Source organism: Anopheles cruzii, chromosome 3, assembly GCF_943734635.1.
Source record: "Anopheles cruzii chromosome 3, idAnoCruzAS_RS32_06, whole genome shotgun sequence".
In the NCBI taxonomy this organism is placed as follows: domain Eukaryota; kingdom Metazoa; phylum Arthropoda; class Insecta; order Diptera; family Culicidae; genus Anopheles; species Anopheles cruzii.
Genome location: NC_069145.1, coordinates 55,278,123 through 55,296,932, shown reverse-complemented (window position 1 = coordinate 55,296,932; position 18,810 = coordinate 55,278,123). Strand labels below are relative to the sequence as shown.

At 43.9% G+C, this 18,810-nt stretch overlaps 1 protein-coding gene across 2 annotated transcripts; it reads left to right on the top strand.

Moving 5' to 3' along the window:
• Positions 1–158: 158 nt before the first annotated feature.
• On the top strand, positions 159–18,493 carry LOC128274359 (protein quick-to-court). 2 transcript variants are annotated; one of them, XM_053012526.1, is made up of 6 exons: positions 159–196; positions 10,024–10,862; positions 13,693–14,688; positions 14,759–14,998; positions 16,041–16,130; positions 16,778–18,493. In XM_053012526.1, the coding sequence occupies exons 2-6, from the start codon at positions 10,233–10,235 to the stop codon at positions 16,979–16,981; spliced, it is 2,160 nt and encodes a 719-aa protein (XP_052868486.1). In that variant the 5' UTR covers positions 159–196; positions 10,024–10,232; the 3' UTR covers positions 16,982–18,493. The 2 variants fall into 2 exon arrangements, with proteins under 2 accessions (XP_052868486.1, XP_052868487.1); XM_053012527.1 differs by lacking the exon at positions 16,041–16,130.
• The last annotated feature ends 317 nt before the right edge of the window (positions 18,494–18,810 follow it).

Here is an 18,810-nt window from a genome sequence, read left to right as displayed (position 1 = left end):
CGTTAAAACACGACCCCTTGTACATAACCTACTATTAAAATGTAAGGTTAGAGCACTAACATCGCTGAGTTAGCAATTTAAACGTTACATACATCGAGCAACATCGAGCATCGTTTGATCGTTAAAGTTGGTGCGCTAATCTTCCATTCGTTCCAGTGATTCAACACCGACAGATCATCATCCACAAAATTTAAAGGTACGTTCAACTGCCCCCGAAAACATCGGTTGGCTCTCATGTAACATGCATCATAACTTTTGGGGTGTTTCAGAGGGTTTAAGAAAACAACCATAACACTACCCCACACGGCCAATCGTCGTCTGATTGGTTTTGATTTAATTAATTTCTCGTGACCTATAAAACAGTGTGTTACACATCGTAATCGTTTAGCTGAGTTAATGTATCGTTACGAACGACGGCTTTTACCAAACGGTTCGCCATGGGGGTGGCAATTGTTGGTTTAGATCAATCATTGACCATCTTGATTGATTTATTTTACTTTTTTGCAGCCTCATTACCTCATTACCGAACTATAGGTGATCGTAAGTTAGTTTGTAGCCTGCCTGTAGTTTGTAGTTTGTGAACGATTATTTTGGTGCCTCACTAATACTAATCGAGTACGATAATAGTTTTGAAAAACTTGTGTTTAAAAAAAATATTATCATTTTTATTTAAAACACAGGAATACAAAATAAAAGACGGGAAGCTTTTTTTAAAAAAACGAAACGGGTTGAAAGTGATCTTCGTTTATCACGTTTTTTAAAAATAGTATTCCATTTCAAGTATGAAGAACGCAACCAATGATGATGTCATTAACACTACCATATAATCTTCGAAGTTTTTGGTGTTTGAGTGATTATTTAAAGGACAATGTACCACAAGATTAGCATTCCCGGAAGTGCCTGAAAGTATGGTTGTAGCCCGAAAAGGAATCTGAAATCGACAGCAAATCGTCACGTACACAACCATTGCGGACGTTACTGAAAGTTCTCACTTTCTGTGTGCCGTACGATGGTTAGGCATTTCAAATGAGTTAACTTTCAGCCGTCTACTTCTCGTCGCTAGTTAATGCAAATTGTCACAACAAATGTGTCCCCTTACCGGACATAGTAATAAGAGTCAGCAAACGGTCAAACAGCGGTCAGCGGTCAAACGACCCGATGGATAATTTAGTATTTTTGGAGTGTCACTGGATATCATAATAGACATTCGTGTTGAACGGCAAATAAAGGTTTCGACGATGTAGAAAGTAGTGCATATCTGCAATCATCAAAACTAGTTCAGCATATAACTGATTGTACGGAATTTGGAATGTTTTTACTATACCTTTTTAGATCGTGCTATGGTTGGAAACAAGAAGACCTTAACTATGAAGAGATTAACAGAAGCTCATCAAGAGCAATGCTCCGCATCTCACGAATGATAACAAAATTGACATATCGTGAGTTGAAGCTCTGATTGCTTGACCATCATCGCCATTTATATGTTTTGGCTTATGATGAACACTAAAGCAATAAGTAAATAAGTTATGTGATGGTTAACAATGAAATACACTACTTTTGCAATCTTAGAATATCTTTGCAGACGAATCAACTGTAAGAAATTAAAAAGTAATGAAACATGAATTTGTCTTTTACAATGGAAATTGGTCATTATTAGTGGTCGTTAATTACTAATTAAGATATGGTTAATTAACCTGTTATTTCTATGCTAAAGTAAACTTAACCGACGAAAGTCAATGAATTTCGGTGTGTTTTGTTAAATCAGCAAAACAATGCTTCGTGACAATCGTATAATTGCGTTAACCGATTTGTACGTGAACGAAATAACAAATGATTATCGTTAAATCGTGTCAACGGTACCTTGTCCAGATATCCAGGGGAAAATGAACACAATTGGCCTTGCTTTCAATGCCAGCCATCCGTATTTTGCATTTTATAAAACCCGCTTCTTGTTTCCGAGTTTGCCACCGAACACGTGCTATTAAATGGAGCAGCGGGAGCAGGTTAGTGTAAAACTCAATTTTTGTTGAGTTTTCGACTCCAACACATTGTTTTTCGCGTCACAATATTGTTGCTACAGCAATGTTCATTGCCAAGTCAGTAATGCTCAATCCCTTCTTACACACACACTTTTTGCATCGTTCGGAACCCTTCCATCGATTGTTTTGCAGCCCGACCTAGTGTACGAATGCACCGATGGCGAAAGGAGCTTTGCTTGTTCGCGGTTTTTGTTGTTGCAGAAACGGTCATTTGCTTTACCATTGATGGAAAATTGCAGCGACGGCAGCTACAATCGGACCTACGGCTATTTGGAATGGCATCTGGAGATAAAAATCTCGTTTTGCCATCGGCATGCGAATTACGACCGACAAAAATGGCTTTAATTATTCGAATTTTTCTTTAGCTGGTGTTTGGCACACGATAAATGGAGCCGTAAAAACGGTTTAGGTCACATTAGCCCCCCGAGGCTCGCAATAATTATTTTAGTAAAATAAAAAAGGTATCAAGCTTCGTGATGCAATGGAAGAAGGAGCAAGCAAATCAAGATTAATGTTGGCCAATGTGTTATGTGATATTTTGAAAATTCAATAAAATTGTGGAGCTCGGAAAGATTTAAGCGTTGTAAACGCTATACGAATTCAAATGTTTTTCTAGTGTATGCAATTTTATCTTACGCACAGATAGACGAATCGATAAATTACTTTTATTTTCCGTTGTCACACCTCTGGTTATGTCTTAAGACGGTACAAATATGGTAAAGGTGCTTTCTTCCGGCAAATTTTCCTAAGGTTTCATTTTTGCCAATTATTGTGCGGGTCTACGAACGACTTTGGATTGGCGATGTTCGGTTCGTTTTGGTGCCCTGTCGTATCGCATGACATAATTGTATCTTCTTACGAACTGGTGTTTCTTACTACGACTTCTACAATTCGTCCTTACTACACCGTGTGAATAACCGGCCGGCCAAAGTTTACAGTGCTCTGTCTTACATCCTTGCATCCGTTAATGCAAGTCCGTTCGTGCTAAATTATTGGAAAATGAAAGATATCTACTTGTGGTTCTTTTTTGTCTAAATGTAAGGAAGATAGAAGAATGTTAATCGTCATATTTTGAACCGGTTTTGTAACATTATTCTCTAGTTTATTATTCCATTGATGTTGTAAAGTTAAGTATTGCCCCCATATGCGTAACCAACATTTAAGTTTTTAGTTTCAAATAAATTAGAATATTTTCCTTTCTTGCATTTTCTATAAACGCCTTTTCTAAACGCGTGTTTCTAACACATTAACCAAAAACTCGCGCATTCGGTTTAAGCGTGTTTGTGGGTTGCGTGTTCAGCAGAAACCTGCGTTCTTCTCTTTCCCTCTCTCTCGTGCCTCCCGAGTATATCTGTCTCTGACTGACAATGCCGTGGAAAGCTCTCTGGAAAAATAGGCACCGTAGGTCAACAGTGAGCAAAAAAACTCGTTCGAACCGTGGAACGGCGGCCCCTTTTTTGGTTTTGTGGTGGAAATTCGCTTCGTTTTGTTTTTCTTCCTGTCTCTCTCGTTTCGTTTCTCCCTCTCTCTCGCTTCCTCTCACTGCATGTCTCGCTCCGCTCTGTGGGGAACTCCAGTGCTGGTGATGGATCGTTGTGGGTTTTCTCGACCCCGTTGTTCGGTCAGTTGTTTGTCGGTGCTCGAAGCCGCCGTGCGATATTGTGTCGAGCTGTCCAGGAGTTCGGCTTTCCAGCGCCATCCTTTACACAAGGATCACGATTGTGATGCAGAGTTTGTGGACAGTGCCCGAAGATTCTGAACGAAGTGCGGTGGTTAAGAAGCGGAGCACCCATTTTCCGGTACACCCCATTTTGTCCTGATTGTGTGTTTTCGTTGCTGCACGTGTGTCCTTTCATCCTGCTTGGAATATCGCAGGCGGAGAGCAGTAGTGGCTCTCTCTATTCCTTCCACGCGAACTAGACCGAACGGTCTCTAGTTGCTTCCTAGTTCTCTAGTTGTGCTTCCCACGATCTGAAACATACTCAGTATTACATAACCCCCGTAACTTCTCCGTGCAATCGGTTCTGCTCTCGACGTGTCGAAAAACCGATTTCCACGGCGTTCGTGTGTTGTACGTGCTGACGGCAAGGTGCGCTGTGCTTTTTCTGCAGACAACGACTAGCACTTTTCTGGGCCAGGTGTTTTGCGGCAAAGTAGGCAATTAGTTTCAGTGCGTTACGGTGCGGTAACCAACTGGAAAACTGAGCAACAAGGAAAAAACGAGCGGCCCCGGAATTCGAACGGGATTGCACTGTCCTGCACTGTCGGCGACATCTCGATGCATCCTGTAGTTCAATAAACATCCGACCAGTAGCCATGGCAACGCTTGCGATGACGGTCATAGTGCAGTGCAATATTTTACCGTTGACCCGCAGGATGCCCGTCGATGGGCATGGTTTGTGATAGTTGCAGCCGGAAGTAAGAGGCACAGCTTTATTGAGGTCACAGAGCAGACCAGCCCAACAAGAGCACAATTCGAGGGTAAGTTGTTTCGAAACATAACGGTTCCATTGTAGTGTGTTTTTGATTCCGGCAGACTTTGGTCCAAGCGAAAAAAAACTCGACGATGGAAAGGTCAACGCGAAGAAACATCAGAAAAACATCGGGATACGTGTTTTCAGACCAAAACAGTCGGCTGCCGGTGGATCTCGACCGAAGAAATGACAAAAAACCTTAAGACTAAGCTCGTAGTTTTTTCGAAGGTACTGTGTTTTAGTTACGCAATCAATTATTGATGCACGCTTCATGGATAGAGCAAACGCTTGTCCTTTCGCGCAAATGGACAAGGACGAAACACAATTTCTATTCGCCGTGGCGCTTACGTAACATTTGAACTTGAGAGGTCTCGTGCTGGTAGTATTTTCTGAGGCTTCGCCGACCGTTTGAACAAATTGGATAGCTGAAGAACGAAGATATGAGTAAAGATAATTACAGAACGTTCAGTTCGGAAAGAAACGCTGCAAAAAATGTTTACACATTTTTCACCATTTGATTTTGCTCTTAGTTTCATGGCCAGTCCCGTTGTGGAATTCTCATTGCCCACCAAGTGCTCAAACGTTTCTCGCAAAGCAGAAATGGCCAGCTTTGGATGTTTTTTTAGCGAAAAATCCCCCCGAAATAATGCCAACTCTCCACACTAAGCGGCGTCGATAATGTTTTCGCATTGGGAACCCATTTAAGCCGATGGCCGATTTGCTCATCCACACTCTTAACCCCGTTGGTTTTGCTTGCTCGGCTACACCGCGCACAAATACACGCGCTCACGCAAGGAAAATGGGGGCCAACTTATGCCGCTGCGCCTCCGGCAACCGCTTCCAGTGAACCGAAAATGAAGAAAAATGCGCGCCAATATGTGGTGGCCCCGCTCCGTAATTGAGCTGCCACCTTGAGCCAGCTGGTGGCCTACAAAGCAAAAAAAGCAAAACCAAACTGGAAGAGGAGTAGGAAAAACTAGGCAGCAGCCAAGAAACGGTGCCGACCCCATTTCGAAAGTGGCCGCTAGCTAGGCGTGAAGAGAGCTGAGAGAGAATTTTCCCGCTGGCGGCCGTTTCACGCTGGGGATTTCCTCGAAAAGCAACGAACCCTCAAAAGCGTTAACGTTGGTCGGGAATGGTTTTGAGGCTGACTTCCCACTTTCTAACGCAATCGATTCCTGTGTACTCCATATAAAGCCCATGATCCATGATCCGTGATGCCTAATGTGTTGCTTAAATCGTTGGGCGGTTTCTTAATAGCATCTGTAGTTCATTTCTGCCCGTTGGATGCAGCAATGTGGACTAAAACTAATTAAAAAATTGACTTTCAACTTTGGTCTATGGTCGTACGAAGGGCCTCGAGTGTGATGCATGGCGGTTTCCATTGGAGCACGCGATGAAACCTGCGATGATCCGGATAGTAATTACTTCCCGTTGGGTGCTGTGGTGGTTCAAAGATAGAACTCTATATAACCTTGTTACGATCCAGATATCATTCGAGCTATCGTTTTACTAAGTGATAGACCTTGCGCTCTGTGTAGTAATTTTCCTTGCTAGATTGAAACTAAATTGAAGGTTTCGCCACGGCGCTGATGGTTTCACCCTATAGTTTTGGGATAATCTAGCCCAATTAAGACGCCTTCAATAATTGGTTAGTGGCACGGTGACTTATTAATCGCCCTCCTCGGAATCATTCATTCGTTTCCATTATCAATGCAGCTCTTTCATTTTCCATTCCAGCCTACAATTACACAATATAACTATTCGTCCCAGGCAGGGCGGGATTTCTTCTGTTCTTCGCTTAATTAGGCCCATATTCTGAGCAATACAAACATTAAACATTCATCAAATCGTATACCGTGCAGTATTATTTTGAATTTTGAGCTTTTACTATCCAATAAATTGTTCACATTTTGAACCTGTCATGAATTTAAAATCCGTTAAGAAAACCTCTTAAAAAATGTTGTTTGCAAAAAAATGTTTAAACGGAAATGACTGCGCTGAAGTTCGAACCTTTTTCTAATGATGATTTGAAAGCGCATCCAAACCTTCTCTCAAAGCGCAATGCTAAAATCAAAGTGTGGGTCTTCAACGTAAAATTATTGCTGCAATTTACGTGCAATTCTAGTCTTAAATGCGATACCAACACTTTCGTTAGTAACTTATTTTTTAATTATTAAATAAACACACATAAGGTTGGTAGTTTCCAAAATTTGTCCGGAAGAATGGAACCTCCCACACAGCAAATAAATGAGGTTTATTTTGGGTAAAACTGAAATGTGCCGCGCGCGAGTTGCCAGGTGATGGTTGCTTGCTGTTTTCTCCATTACATAAACTGCACAACATATGCACTTCCATTCAAATGCTACGGTTTGACACGCCATTGGCGTGGTCGTTGCTTTCGCGAGCTGCATTATGGCTTTTTTGTTTTACAAAATCCGCGACGGAATGCTGGCAGTGGTAGGAAAAAGCTGATTAATTTATGTAACACTGTGGACTCATATCTGCAGACTTGCGCTCTGCAGAGAAAATGTGCTGTGGTGCAGCATTAACGAACAATTCGATGGCCGTTGTCGCTGTAACGAGTCCATTTGCCCCGTTGGCAGCAGAAAAGGTGAGATTTCCATCACAGAGAGGTCGGTAGGTAGGCACATTATGCGTTTCTTTGATTGAGGTAATTGGAATATCGGCTTCAACGATAAATAATATTTCATGTGTTGGCTTTTGCGTAAAAGAAATTATTTTTGACGTTTTTTAGCAACAATCTTTAAATCAAATTTCAGTGAAACTCTAAGCCTAGTAGAAAACAATTAGTTGCGGTCGCTTCGTTATTGGGTGGTTTTAATTAATGTCATTTACTAATTTAAATTGTAGATCATTTTCGATTCAATTCATCTATCATGCCTTAGTCATAAACTCGAAATTCAGTTACGTGATTGTTTCAGGATCCTAAAATAAGCAATTGTGAATTACAAAAAATATGGTCGAATGTGTTAGTTGGACCTTACGTGAGTTGGACAATGAAAACCAAAAAATTTGTTTGAAAATAGTACGACTTATAGGAAAATCAGTTGCATTTCATTCCACTATTAAGTAAGTTCGCGATTAACACCTGAGGCGTTAGTGGATCAGTGGAGCAACAGCACGATCATTCAATCATGTCGATTGCATCCTGCATTATCTATTTGGAATTATGAGACTAAAACCTCCCAGCCAGCGGGGCAAAAGCCGAAATTTCGATGGTTGGAATCGGCATCCAAACTGAACGTGCGATAAAAAATGCTGTTTTTGCTCTTCATCCAAGTTGAATTTACTATTCCACGGAAAACGTGGAAACAACAAACAGCTAATGTAATACAGATGGTAGGAAGGTGAATGACCGGACCGGACATATCTGTAGCACAGTGATCTCTGGCAGTTGTGTGTGTTTTTTTCCAACTGACTGTTGATGTCGATTGTTATCATTATCTTGTGAGTATGAAGACAACTGTTGTGGTTCGCCGTGTTGCTTATGCTTTGGTCGGCAGTTGAACTGTGCTACGGATTTTAGTTGTTTCACATGGCTGCTGAAAATTATAACCTTGTTATCTGACGCCTATCAACGATTTGTATCCTTCAGGTTTCATTTGTTTAAGTATGACCCAAAAACGTCTATTACGTTTAGATGCGTTTAAAGACGAGTAAATCTTATTCACTATCACAAACATGACTGTAAAAATATAAAAATGATATCAAGAACTTTACTAAATTCTTGAACGTCGTGTCCAAATAAATTAACCCTCATCAAAGGAGTTGGACACAATTTTATGTTGCATACATTCTTCTGTTTCCGTTTTCTACTCTTTTAGGTAATGAAACACTAGAAAGTACTAAACCTAAAGTCAACACTTAAAACAAATTGCAAAGGCCTCGAACGGTCGGTAAGTAAGCGGAAATAAAAAATGCAAACCTGAATATTCGGGTTTTCACTAATTGAAGCCACCAGCGTCCACAAGGTGTGTAATTTTTTTTGGTTATTACCATTTTCTCATCTACTGACAGACTGCGAGCGGCCGACACGGACAACGGGTTTTGCGTCGAACCATTGCAATGACTGTCGAAAGAGAAAATGTCCGCCTTCCTCAAAATTATCATACAAAAAGAAAAGCAAATCAAAGTAATTGAGAGATTATGTTTCTTCGTGAAATTATGCTTCATTGTAGATAAGGAAAAAAAGGAAGGAGGAAGGTTGAAAATGCCTTTTTTCCGAACATTTAATTATTGTAGCTTGTTTTCAGTTTGGAAAAGTATTCGTCACGAGCACAATTGCCTTTTAATGGAAAACTTTCTACTTGGCAAAGTGTTTTGCTAGCAGCTTTTTTTACCGTACGTTGGCCAGTTTTTTTTATGGTATGGTGGTCCTATTGCGGTTGATCTATAAAACCTTGCCAATGTCAGAAAACTACGGGTTTTGTACAATATCGCAATACTCACTACGTACTGTTTGAATTATTCGATTTCCGAGGTTTTGTCGTCATGATGAATCCGCGTATCACAGTACGACATCTTCCAACTTGATGAGGTATTTGCGTGATCGGCGCTCGTTTTCAAAGCCGCGAACACCTATTTCCCCGTACATTTCTGGCTATACCGTCCGTGCCGTCGTTTGAGGAACTGAAGCTAACATGGCCTTGGGCATCTCCCCGGTAGAACCGAAAACTTCTGGAAGGCAATTGCTTCCCGATCACGTAACCGAATGAGTGTCTTCGTCTTGTTTTCGTCAAGGTGATATTAAACCAGTCTCTCATTTGTACAACTGTTTATATCGCGGATTTCCCGACAACTGTGCCGAAAGACGAAAGAAACCAACGGCACCCGAACGAGCGAACCGTGCGCAAGACATGCGAAGGCGGGCGTTGCGCCGATACCACTTTCAACCTTGAAAGTTTAATCAATTCGAAAGCGTCCAAATTGCTGGGAGCCGCGAGCTTGTAACCGCGAGCTTGCGTCAAAACATCAAAGAAAAGCGCCTAGATGCGTCATCCGTTTCCATCCAACTGGTCAGGAAAAAGAGGTGTGTGTTGGCGTGTCGAGGAGGATGTGGATCTGATTAAAATATATTTTTATATAAATATATACATACTTCATTTTACCAAAGTTATGCAATTATTGTACTACTTGTAGTGAAAAAATCAGCACCTTTTTCGCACAGTGTTTTCACGCTTGCTTCGATAATATTGTCCAATCGGTTCGGTTCGACTGTATTTTGACAGACCGGAAATTGGGTGATGGCTCGTGTTGGATTGTTTGACGCTTTTCTTCGGAAAACCCTTGTGGGGTAGGCCACAAACTCGGTAGCAAATAAGAAGATCATCATTGCCACACTGCCTACCGCTCGTTTGGGCCGGCGCGGTGTGCTCATGGGAAAGGCCATTCGGTGGCGCCATTTGAACGGTTTAATGGGCAGCACTTTCTAAAAAGTTGTACCATGTTTTTTCTTATCTTGTTCTTCTCGCTTCGTTTCTTTCCAGGTGGACATTCCCTGGTGAGGGGCAGTTTTTTTTTGTTTTGGTTTATTGTTTTGTTACGATCAGAGGTCACAGGCCCGGTTGCAACTGGTGACATCGTCGGAACAGCTCAAAGAAAAAACGGTGCGTTCAACTGACGACAACACGTGTTTGGTGTTACCGTTCGGCGCGCTGTAACGCCTGGCTGCGGCGTAACGGCCCGTAACGCAGAAATGTCATCGAAACCGGCAACGCCGCTCGAACAGCGCCGCACGTATCCTGGCGAGAGCGAAACCACCAGGATTCCGATCCTGTCGCCCCAACCGTTTCGCCGGTCGTCCTCGCTGCGCATGCGCAATAGCCGGAGCTTCCATGACTACCAACTTTATCGGGCCGGCGGCGAGTGCTGCGACTGTGGTGGTACCAGTTTCGCCAGCAGCAATCACCAGCTGACCATGCAGGGCTCGGGAGTGAAGACGAAAACGACGACCGCGAGTGGCACCAAATCGATTTCCCATGGCCATCTGCGGCAATCGCAGCAGCAGCAGCAGCAACGTTCTCCGATGGCAACGGCGAGTCCTTCGATTGCGAACGGCGAACATGGCACCGACGACGGAGAGGTGGACTCATTCGCAGTTCAGTGCAGCACGGTGAAGGATGGTCCGGTTCCGAACGGGGTAATACTGCACTGTCCCCACGATGGCCACCCGTTGGCCCACTGTATACCGGGCAAAGCGAACGATTCGCTCTCCCAGCAACTGAAGCAGCCCGGAACGGTCGGTTTCTGTCCTCACGCCGGATCCAGCCGGAAACTTGGACACGTCAGTGGCGTTTGCCACCTGCAGAAACATGGTGCTGGCATGGTAAGTGCTCTAGTGCGATCCGATACAGTTACGTAATTTACGAATGACCGCAGTGACCTACATGTGGTGGGCTCGGGGACCAAGTGTGACGTGCAGCTGTCAAAATAAAACGGAAATGAATTGTTTATAACGTGTTTTACTAGAGGAACACTAAACAATTACATCATAACCAAAACGGTGACCATGCTGGTACAATTAACAAATGGGTTAATCGTGCCTGGTGCACTGCTAATGGTTATGGTCCCACGGAATGCTGTGTGGGAACCACAAGCCTTCGAAATAGAGTGCTGAACCAATTAACCGTGCGATAGTGGAGTGCTGTTTTCCCATGTCAAACAGATTCACGGTTAAGTCAAATTAGCTGGTTTCTCAACGCTCAATTACCTGGTTTCCGGTACGTCTTTTTTATTGTGTCAGCTCTTCTGGAAGATGCCGCTCTGAGGCCTGTGAGTGCTGCCAAAAAGTCACACGATTCTGCACGAGTGGAATGGAATATTCGTTGCATGCCCATTGTTGCCCATCAACCAAGACGTCTGCATCGACTGCTTTCGCTAAGGACGTGTTTGAATGCACTTCATTTGAATCTCGTAACACTTTCGCTCTGCAAGAAAGGTTCTGCAGCACAACAACTAGGGGTGGACACACGGACATAAATGTAAAAGGACTCTATTGGAAAAGATTCGAATGCAAATGCACTCCAACAATTCGGACTAGAAAAGGATAATAACCTTCGTAAGGGCGGGAAATAATTTCGTTTAGTATCTTTTGCCCCGTTTTGTGTTGGCCACTGATCATGCCATGGTTGGTTAGTTGGGACAAACAGAACGATCGAATTGTTTCGCTCGCGCTGGAACCAAGTGGTAAACAGATTTCTCCACCATCGATGTAAATCGTTAGGTCCAATATTTTATGAGCCCGCGATGGGAAATGGCGCCGTGGATTGCGGGGCATCATCAGCATCAGCCCACCCAACCGGCCCGAGGCTCACCCTCTCGCATCGAAGTGCTGATCGATGCAAATCGATGATCGGAACACGGTACGTTGTGCTGTTTGGCAAGCAAGAGGAAAGCTGGCCGAGGAGCTCAGATTCGCGTGCCTTATTAGCGGAGCTGGTTGGTTTTCACCGCCCAAAACAAACCCCCGTGGCCGTGGCGGGAACCGTGGGGGTGATCTAGATATAACACGAGCAACATCAATGAAAGTGCGCGGCGGGGAGTAACCAATCTTGTTCGTTCTCCTTTTCCGCCAGCGGTGCGCGGGTGGGGTGCGCGGGAGAGAGGGTGTCGATTAATGTGTCTTCTACTTTAAAATGCACTCCCTCCCCCCCCCGGGCGGTCCGGTGGTGTGGCCGATGCAGTCCCACGATGATGGGCGAAAGCATCGGCGCGGAGGCCGGCGGCGTTTTCAGCCATTCGGAAGACATTGTTCAATGGTCTAATGGTGGCCACTCGGAGTGGGCATGACGGGGTAGGGAGGGATGTTGGCAAACAACAGCAAAACAGAATCAGAAAGGGGGGCAAAAAACAAGAAAATGAATAAAAAATCCACCCCATCATAATCATCACCTGCGGAGAGCAAGACGCTACGACGCTGAAGGCGCAACGCGCAGCAAACACCAAACTTTTGCTTTTCTTTCTCCTGGTCCGGTCCGAAAGATGCGCCTCATTGCGCCGGGTTGGCCTGTACGATGCCACCTACAGTCGCTCCGTGGCGTTATCAGCGCGCTGGTAGCCCTCCATTCTCTGGCAGACATTCCGACCGATCGGACGGAAGTTTGTGCACGCTGCGTGCCTCCGATTTAGTGTCGGGAGTGTTGTGATTCTCCGGGAAGTGGTTCTCTAGCGCAAGGACTCGAGCGGGTCAATCGAACCATAGTCGTCCGTAGTTACTGTTTCCGGTGGTGGTTGGTTGGACGAAAGGCAATCAAGAGACCGTTGACGAACTCTCGCGGGATCATCGATGCCTGAGCTGAATCCCAGTGGAGTGAACGTGTACGGAATTGTTTGTCTAGAAAATACGCTCATACGTGTGTCCTGTGAGTAAAAAACTAAAACACTAAGGCGTTGTTGTTGCGGAAGACGACGACCCAAACACACAGGTTTTGTACCGGCCAACAACTTTCGGAACCGTGCACTGTAATCGATTGGTCGACAGGCGGATTGTGGTTGGTGTGTGGTTGTGTTCGGGGGTTGTCGTATACGTCCCTGTCGTAACACTATACAATCGGAAGCTTGAATGGGTTTGCTGGTGTTGTAAGCAATTCCGCCGCGCTCGAATCGTCTCCTAGCGACGCCTTGAATTAAAAACGCGTTATCGCAACAGCACCAGCGACCGATCGAGTGATCGCGAAGCTCGCTGCTGCTGGAAGGGCACTGGCTGGGGCGTGCAGGTGAAATCAACAAATTGGCCGATACGATCGGCACTTCAGCTTGATAGTTAGAAGGTAGTGTGTGCCAGTGCGTGAAACGATGACCACCGAAAAGTGCGAACATTAGCGATACAATTCGTAGCCTGTAGCGCTGCGGTACTCGTTAAACTTCTCTGTTGGGAGAAGTTTATAATTGAAGTACCTCTAGTTAGTGAACGTGAGAAGATCTCAAGCCCACCTAGGTGAATTGCACCAAGAGCACGGCAGATTGTTCTTACATCGGTGGCGTTTGCATGAGCATGGATAAAAGTGGCCGAAAATGACGGTAAAGGAAGGAATAGTATGGTTAACGAGTAACTTGCGTGGTCATAGTAACGAGTAGTAATAGTTAGCTTGCTGTGTTTACTTATATTCTCTCTTGTTTTGTTTCCCCCTTATCTTCCATCTGTTCGCGTTACACAGTCTTTGAATCTTATTAACTCTGGACACAGTAGCAGTAGTCAAAGGACGCCAAGAACACCGCAAACGCCCAACGGAGGTATACCAGGAACGGGACTGCAGCGTCCAGGAGCAGGCGGAGGACTGAGCCCTAAGACGCCCCCGGTGTCGCCGGAATCGCCCGTCAATAGCTATCTGGATGATGATCTAGACTCGCTTCACAGCTACAGCTCGGTGGCGAGCGGTATGTCGTGCGACCATCCGTACGTGGCCCGCAACGGGACCACCTTTAGTGGCCGTAAGATGAAGTACGTGGTGCACTGCTCCAGCCACGCTGGTCAAACGGGCGGTGACTATCTGACGCCGACTCAGCGCGCCCAGCGGCAGATACGTCGATTGAAGGAGCTGCTGTCGCAGGCACGGTGTGATCTTGAGCAGCGCGACTGTGAGATCTTGCGACTGACGAAGGAGGTGGTCGAGTTGCGACTGTTTAAGGCTTCGCTCAGTTCACCGGAAGAGCGGAGCAACTCGAGCGATGCGGTAACGGTGCGCGAAAACACGACCAATGACGCGAACACGCCGAGCTCGAGCCAGGACATTTCGCCCATCGTCGATCAGATCGACGAGGGTAGCGTGAAGGCGAGCCCACGGCATCATCACCACCATCACAGCCAAGCCGGCATCCATCAGGTTCAGTTCATCGACAAACTGTCGACTTCGGAGATGCAGAGCTCGTTCGCCGACTCCGGACACTTTGAAGACATAACGACGTCGTCGATTCACTCGAAGGACTCGTACGTGCACACGCAGGATCGGGCCTGTGGTAGCGACGAAGACATGGACGCGGAGAAGCGTCGCCTCGTGGCGATGTACGAGGAGCGCATCGAAGAGCTGATCAAGCAACACCAGACGGATGAGCAGCAAATCCGGACGTCCAACAATGATCGCTTTGAGGTGCTCCTTCAGCGACTGGCCGAGTCCAACACGCGCTACTGTGATCTGGTGCCAGATTACGAGCAGGTAGGGAGACTCCGCACACGTTTGACTTCCAACGAATTCCCTTTTTCACGAGTCCGTCTTTCGATCGTAGGCCAAGGAACGCATCCGTGAGCTGGAGAAGCAATTGGAAACACTGCAAGCCCAGCTGCAGGAACAGGAAGATAAGGCCAACAAAATGTATCTGCATATGTACAGCAAGGGCCAGGAAGCGGAACGGCAGGAGCAAGCTGATCGGGTTCTGGATGTGGCGCGGGCCTCTCCAAGCCGCGTCTCGGTTCCGGAACTCATGCAGCAACTCCAGGTCACTCAGGATGAGCTGGAAAACATTAGGGTAAGTGTAGCAGAGCAGATCTTGCCGGACCCGTGAATGGTAACAAATGCTCTTCGAAGACACGATCGACACGATGAGTAAACCACATTCGTGTAGACTTTTTGCTTCCTGTGTAAAGTGCGCCAGGCTCGGTGTGTTGTTTGGCCATTCCGCCCAGTTTGGATCGTTATTGTAGAGTGACACTTCGATCGTTGCTTGGATGTTGTTCGTCCTCCAACACTGGAGATGCTCGGTGTCTCGCCCAATCATAGTTGCTGTGCAGACTGTTGCTTACTAAAAGTGAAAGGATAAGTGTGACAGTGACATCTACATTTTCATGCTTCGTATACCACGAATATAAGACTCTAGAATACCACGAATCACAAGACTAGAGCAGGACATTTTTTTCATGCACAATGCGGTTAAATGACTAAGTTTGACTGTGTTAGGACTAGTGCCTAGCAAAAGGACATGCCATTACTTTTGCTTCCTGTGAAACGTGGGAGCTAGTTTCAACATTTGGACCATTTGATGTTGATGTATATATATTCCGAAAACGGCAACAAACAATAAATTTCAATTTCTCCATCCGATCCCTTCGGAATGAAACCAAACTCATGTGGTGAACACTGGTCACAGTGTTTCTAATCTTCTATTGTAGGAGTGTTCTAATTTTTCTCGATCCCAACCTATTTTCTTTGTATTGAGAATAGAAAAATGTGAAGCTTCGTCGTGAAGGAATCATGCATATTGAATTCAAGGATCGTGATAAAGGATCGTGATTTCACTGCTGGGTGCAGTTCATAATCTCGAAACATACCTACGTGCACTATTACTTCCTGTACTGCTGTTCTTCTACTCTGCACTCTATTGCGTTCACATTGACTTCATTGCTTCCCCTTTTCGGATACGCATTCAACTATTGAATTTCATTTAACCATCTACCAAAAGAAGGATTGCTAAAATGTCGAAAAAGCCAAATTTTACGCTATGCAGCACTCATCATTTTCACATTTCTCTCTCTCTCTCTACCATGTTCCCATCTCTCGATCACTGTGTGCAGGATACGAACTATCAGCAAGAAAATGGCGGCACACAGGTTTTACTGAGCGCGAAAGAAGCAATCTCACTGTGGCTTCTCGGTGCCCGTAAGGTTTGTAGTCATCGGTTGCAGTAAATAATTAGCTTTCGGCAGAACTTTAGCGCAATTTTGATTTCTGATGTACTTCCTTTCACCTACTGGGGCTGCCACGCGGCACCTTACAAACGTTTCCAGTTTGCTGTACGTTTCTGTTATCGGGGTTTTGTTTTTATCTTAAAACCTACTGCGACATTTCACTATAACTTGTTGACCGATTTGCTTGAAAGTTTCCAATTCTAAGTTCACTCCCAAGGGTATTTGGCTAACCAGTTAATTCCGTTACCTAACCACCTTAACGTAATTGCTGTGACATAAGGCAAAAAACCTTTTTTATTGTTTTTTAATTGTTTGTGTAGAGCAATTGCAGTGCATGAACATGATAATATTTAAGAAATCCCACGTTCGGCATGAAATCAAACATTTTCCGATTCCCTTCGCCTAATACACCATTTGTAGATTTCTCTATTGCACTCCTATGCTTATTACTACGGCGGCGCTTATGTTTTAATTCTTTCACAAGCTTTGCGTTTTTAAGAAATGTTGCTTTACGCTTTTTTGTGGTTTTCTCTAGTAAACAGTTTTATGTTTTCATTTACACCCTTATATGCCGTTTGCCGTTAAAATCTGTTTGAATCCGTGCTTATTCTTTCTTGTTTTAGACCATGTATAAGCGGTTGATTGATGCCCAGCAAACAAAAAACAAAGTCGACCCAGAAGTCACGCTGCAGTTCCTGAAGAGTGCGATCTACTACTTCCTGACAGACAAGGAAAACTCTCAAGGACATCTGAACGCTATCGAAAGCATTCTTGGCTTCTCTGACGCCGAGCGTTCCAACATCGACAAGGCACGGGCATATAAGTAGACGATACAGAGCGCCAGTAGTGAAATGTTTTGTTAGTGATAGGTAAAGCATTGCTTCAAATCTTTATCTGACTTACACATTCACACAACAAACAACAGAACACGTACACACCGATAAAGAAACATATGCACACAATTGTAGATAAGATTTTAACGTTCTTGAAGATGTTACGAAACTGATAAACTGATTATGAACCCAAAAGAAACAAGGAACTAACATACGCAATGGGCAACGAACACGAGCGAGCTTACGCGTCGACTGTGCTGGCAGAGAGTGTGAAGCAAAATAACCGAAAAAAACTTAATACTTTTTTCGTGGTAAATGCGAAAAAATGCCTAGAGGAGTCTAGAAGAACTAGACTAAATGAAAACGTTAATGTGTTGTGATGAAATAGTAACTGTTTTAGTTGTTCTCCATTGTTTTAGAGACAGATGCGCTTTCGCAGTAAGATCTTTCGTTCAGTTCCTTCGATTTGGCTTAATATTTATTCGTTGGTAAATGTAGGAGCTCTTCGTTCGAACGGTTGTTGCTTTGGAAATTTTTTTAAATGATTTTATGAGTCAGATTCATCGAGCCACTTGCATCCTACAATTGTTGCTTTTCTTTTATACCATGTAAAACAGTCAAGACTATGTGTCTCTCGCTGATAATAATCACAATCAACAGAACATTCTCTGCCATCCATGTTTTGATAACACCATTGTTAAATGCACAGAATAAATTATAAACAGGTTAGGTTTTGACCGCTTGGAGAGATTCGAAGCAACGCGTACGTCCAAATGGAACAGCTTTCAAATGCAGTTAGATAAGTAATTTAGCTATCACCAAATATATACATATATATTTTCCAGTGGAATCAAATTTAGATCGGGCTAGTAGTGATTTGTTGCAAAAATGCGATGAGACAACAATGAAAGAACAAAATAAACAATTCATTCTTCTGTTGCACCCTTCAACCCAATCTCAGACAATTCAGACTGGTACAATTGCTCAAGCTGTTGTACAAGCGGGAAGAGCTATTGCCTGGGGCATTTGGTAGAACGATCTATAGCGAACCTGCTTTTTCCTGCTTAAGCAAAAACGATGTGATGTGCTATTTCGTAGCGTAGTTTTCAGAATACGCAATCATTGCACCATGATCTCCCTGTCCTTCAAAGATTTTAAAAATATTAACTGTGGTTTTACTAAAGTCAATTCCGTGCAGGAATTCCACAGCCAAAAACCGGAGGGTGGCACACACAACGTTTAAAATAGTGCCTCAGAAACGCATTGATGCAACCTTGTTGTGCGCTCGGAAGCTTCTAAATTTATGACTAAAAAAATTCTCATAGTTATTGTGCGTAAAATTTGGTGACTGGACAGAATGTTAGAAAAAATATACAAGTATTCGAATAAAAGCTGGATTGGAGATCTTACATGAAAATAAATTAAATGAAACATTATCGTTGCAAAACGCGTCGTTTTTGTAAAACAATAAAGTGTTTTCAATATCATTTAATACATCAGTTGCCAGAAAAGGGCCTAATGCACAATAAAAGTAAGCAAAATCTCATTGTTTGAAATTTAGTACTTATTTCTAATGGCGCCGTCGTAAATAGGTTTTACTTTCCATGCACTGAAACAGTTATTTCAATAGTCCGTAATGTTACTCCGATAGCTGACCAGTGTACGGAAAAGGATGTTTAGATGTTTTTCGATTCAAAAAACTTACTGAATCGAATAGCATTGTGTTGCAAAATCAATATTGATTCAAAAATAAACGGTCGAATATGACTCAAATTGTTCTCAGCAAAAGCTTTATTTTCATCGGTACGGTTTAGCGGTATTTG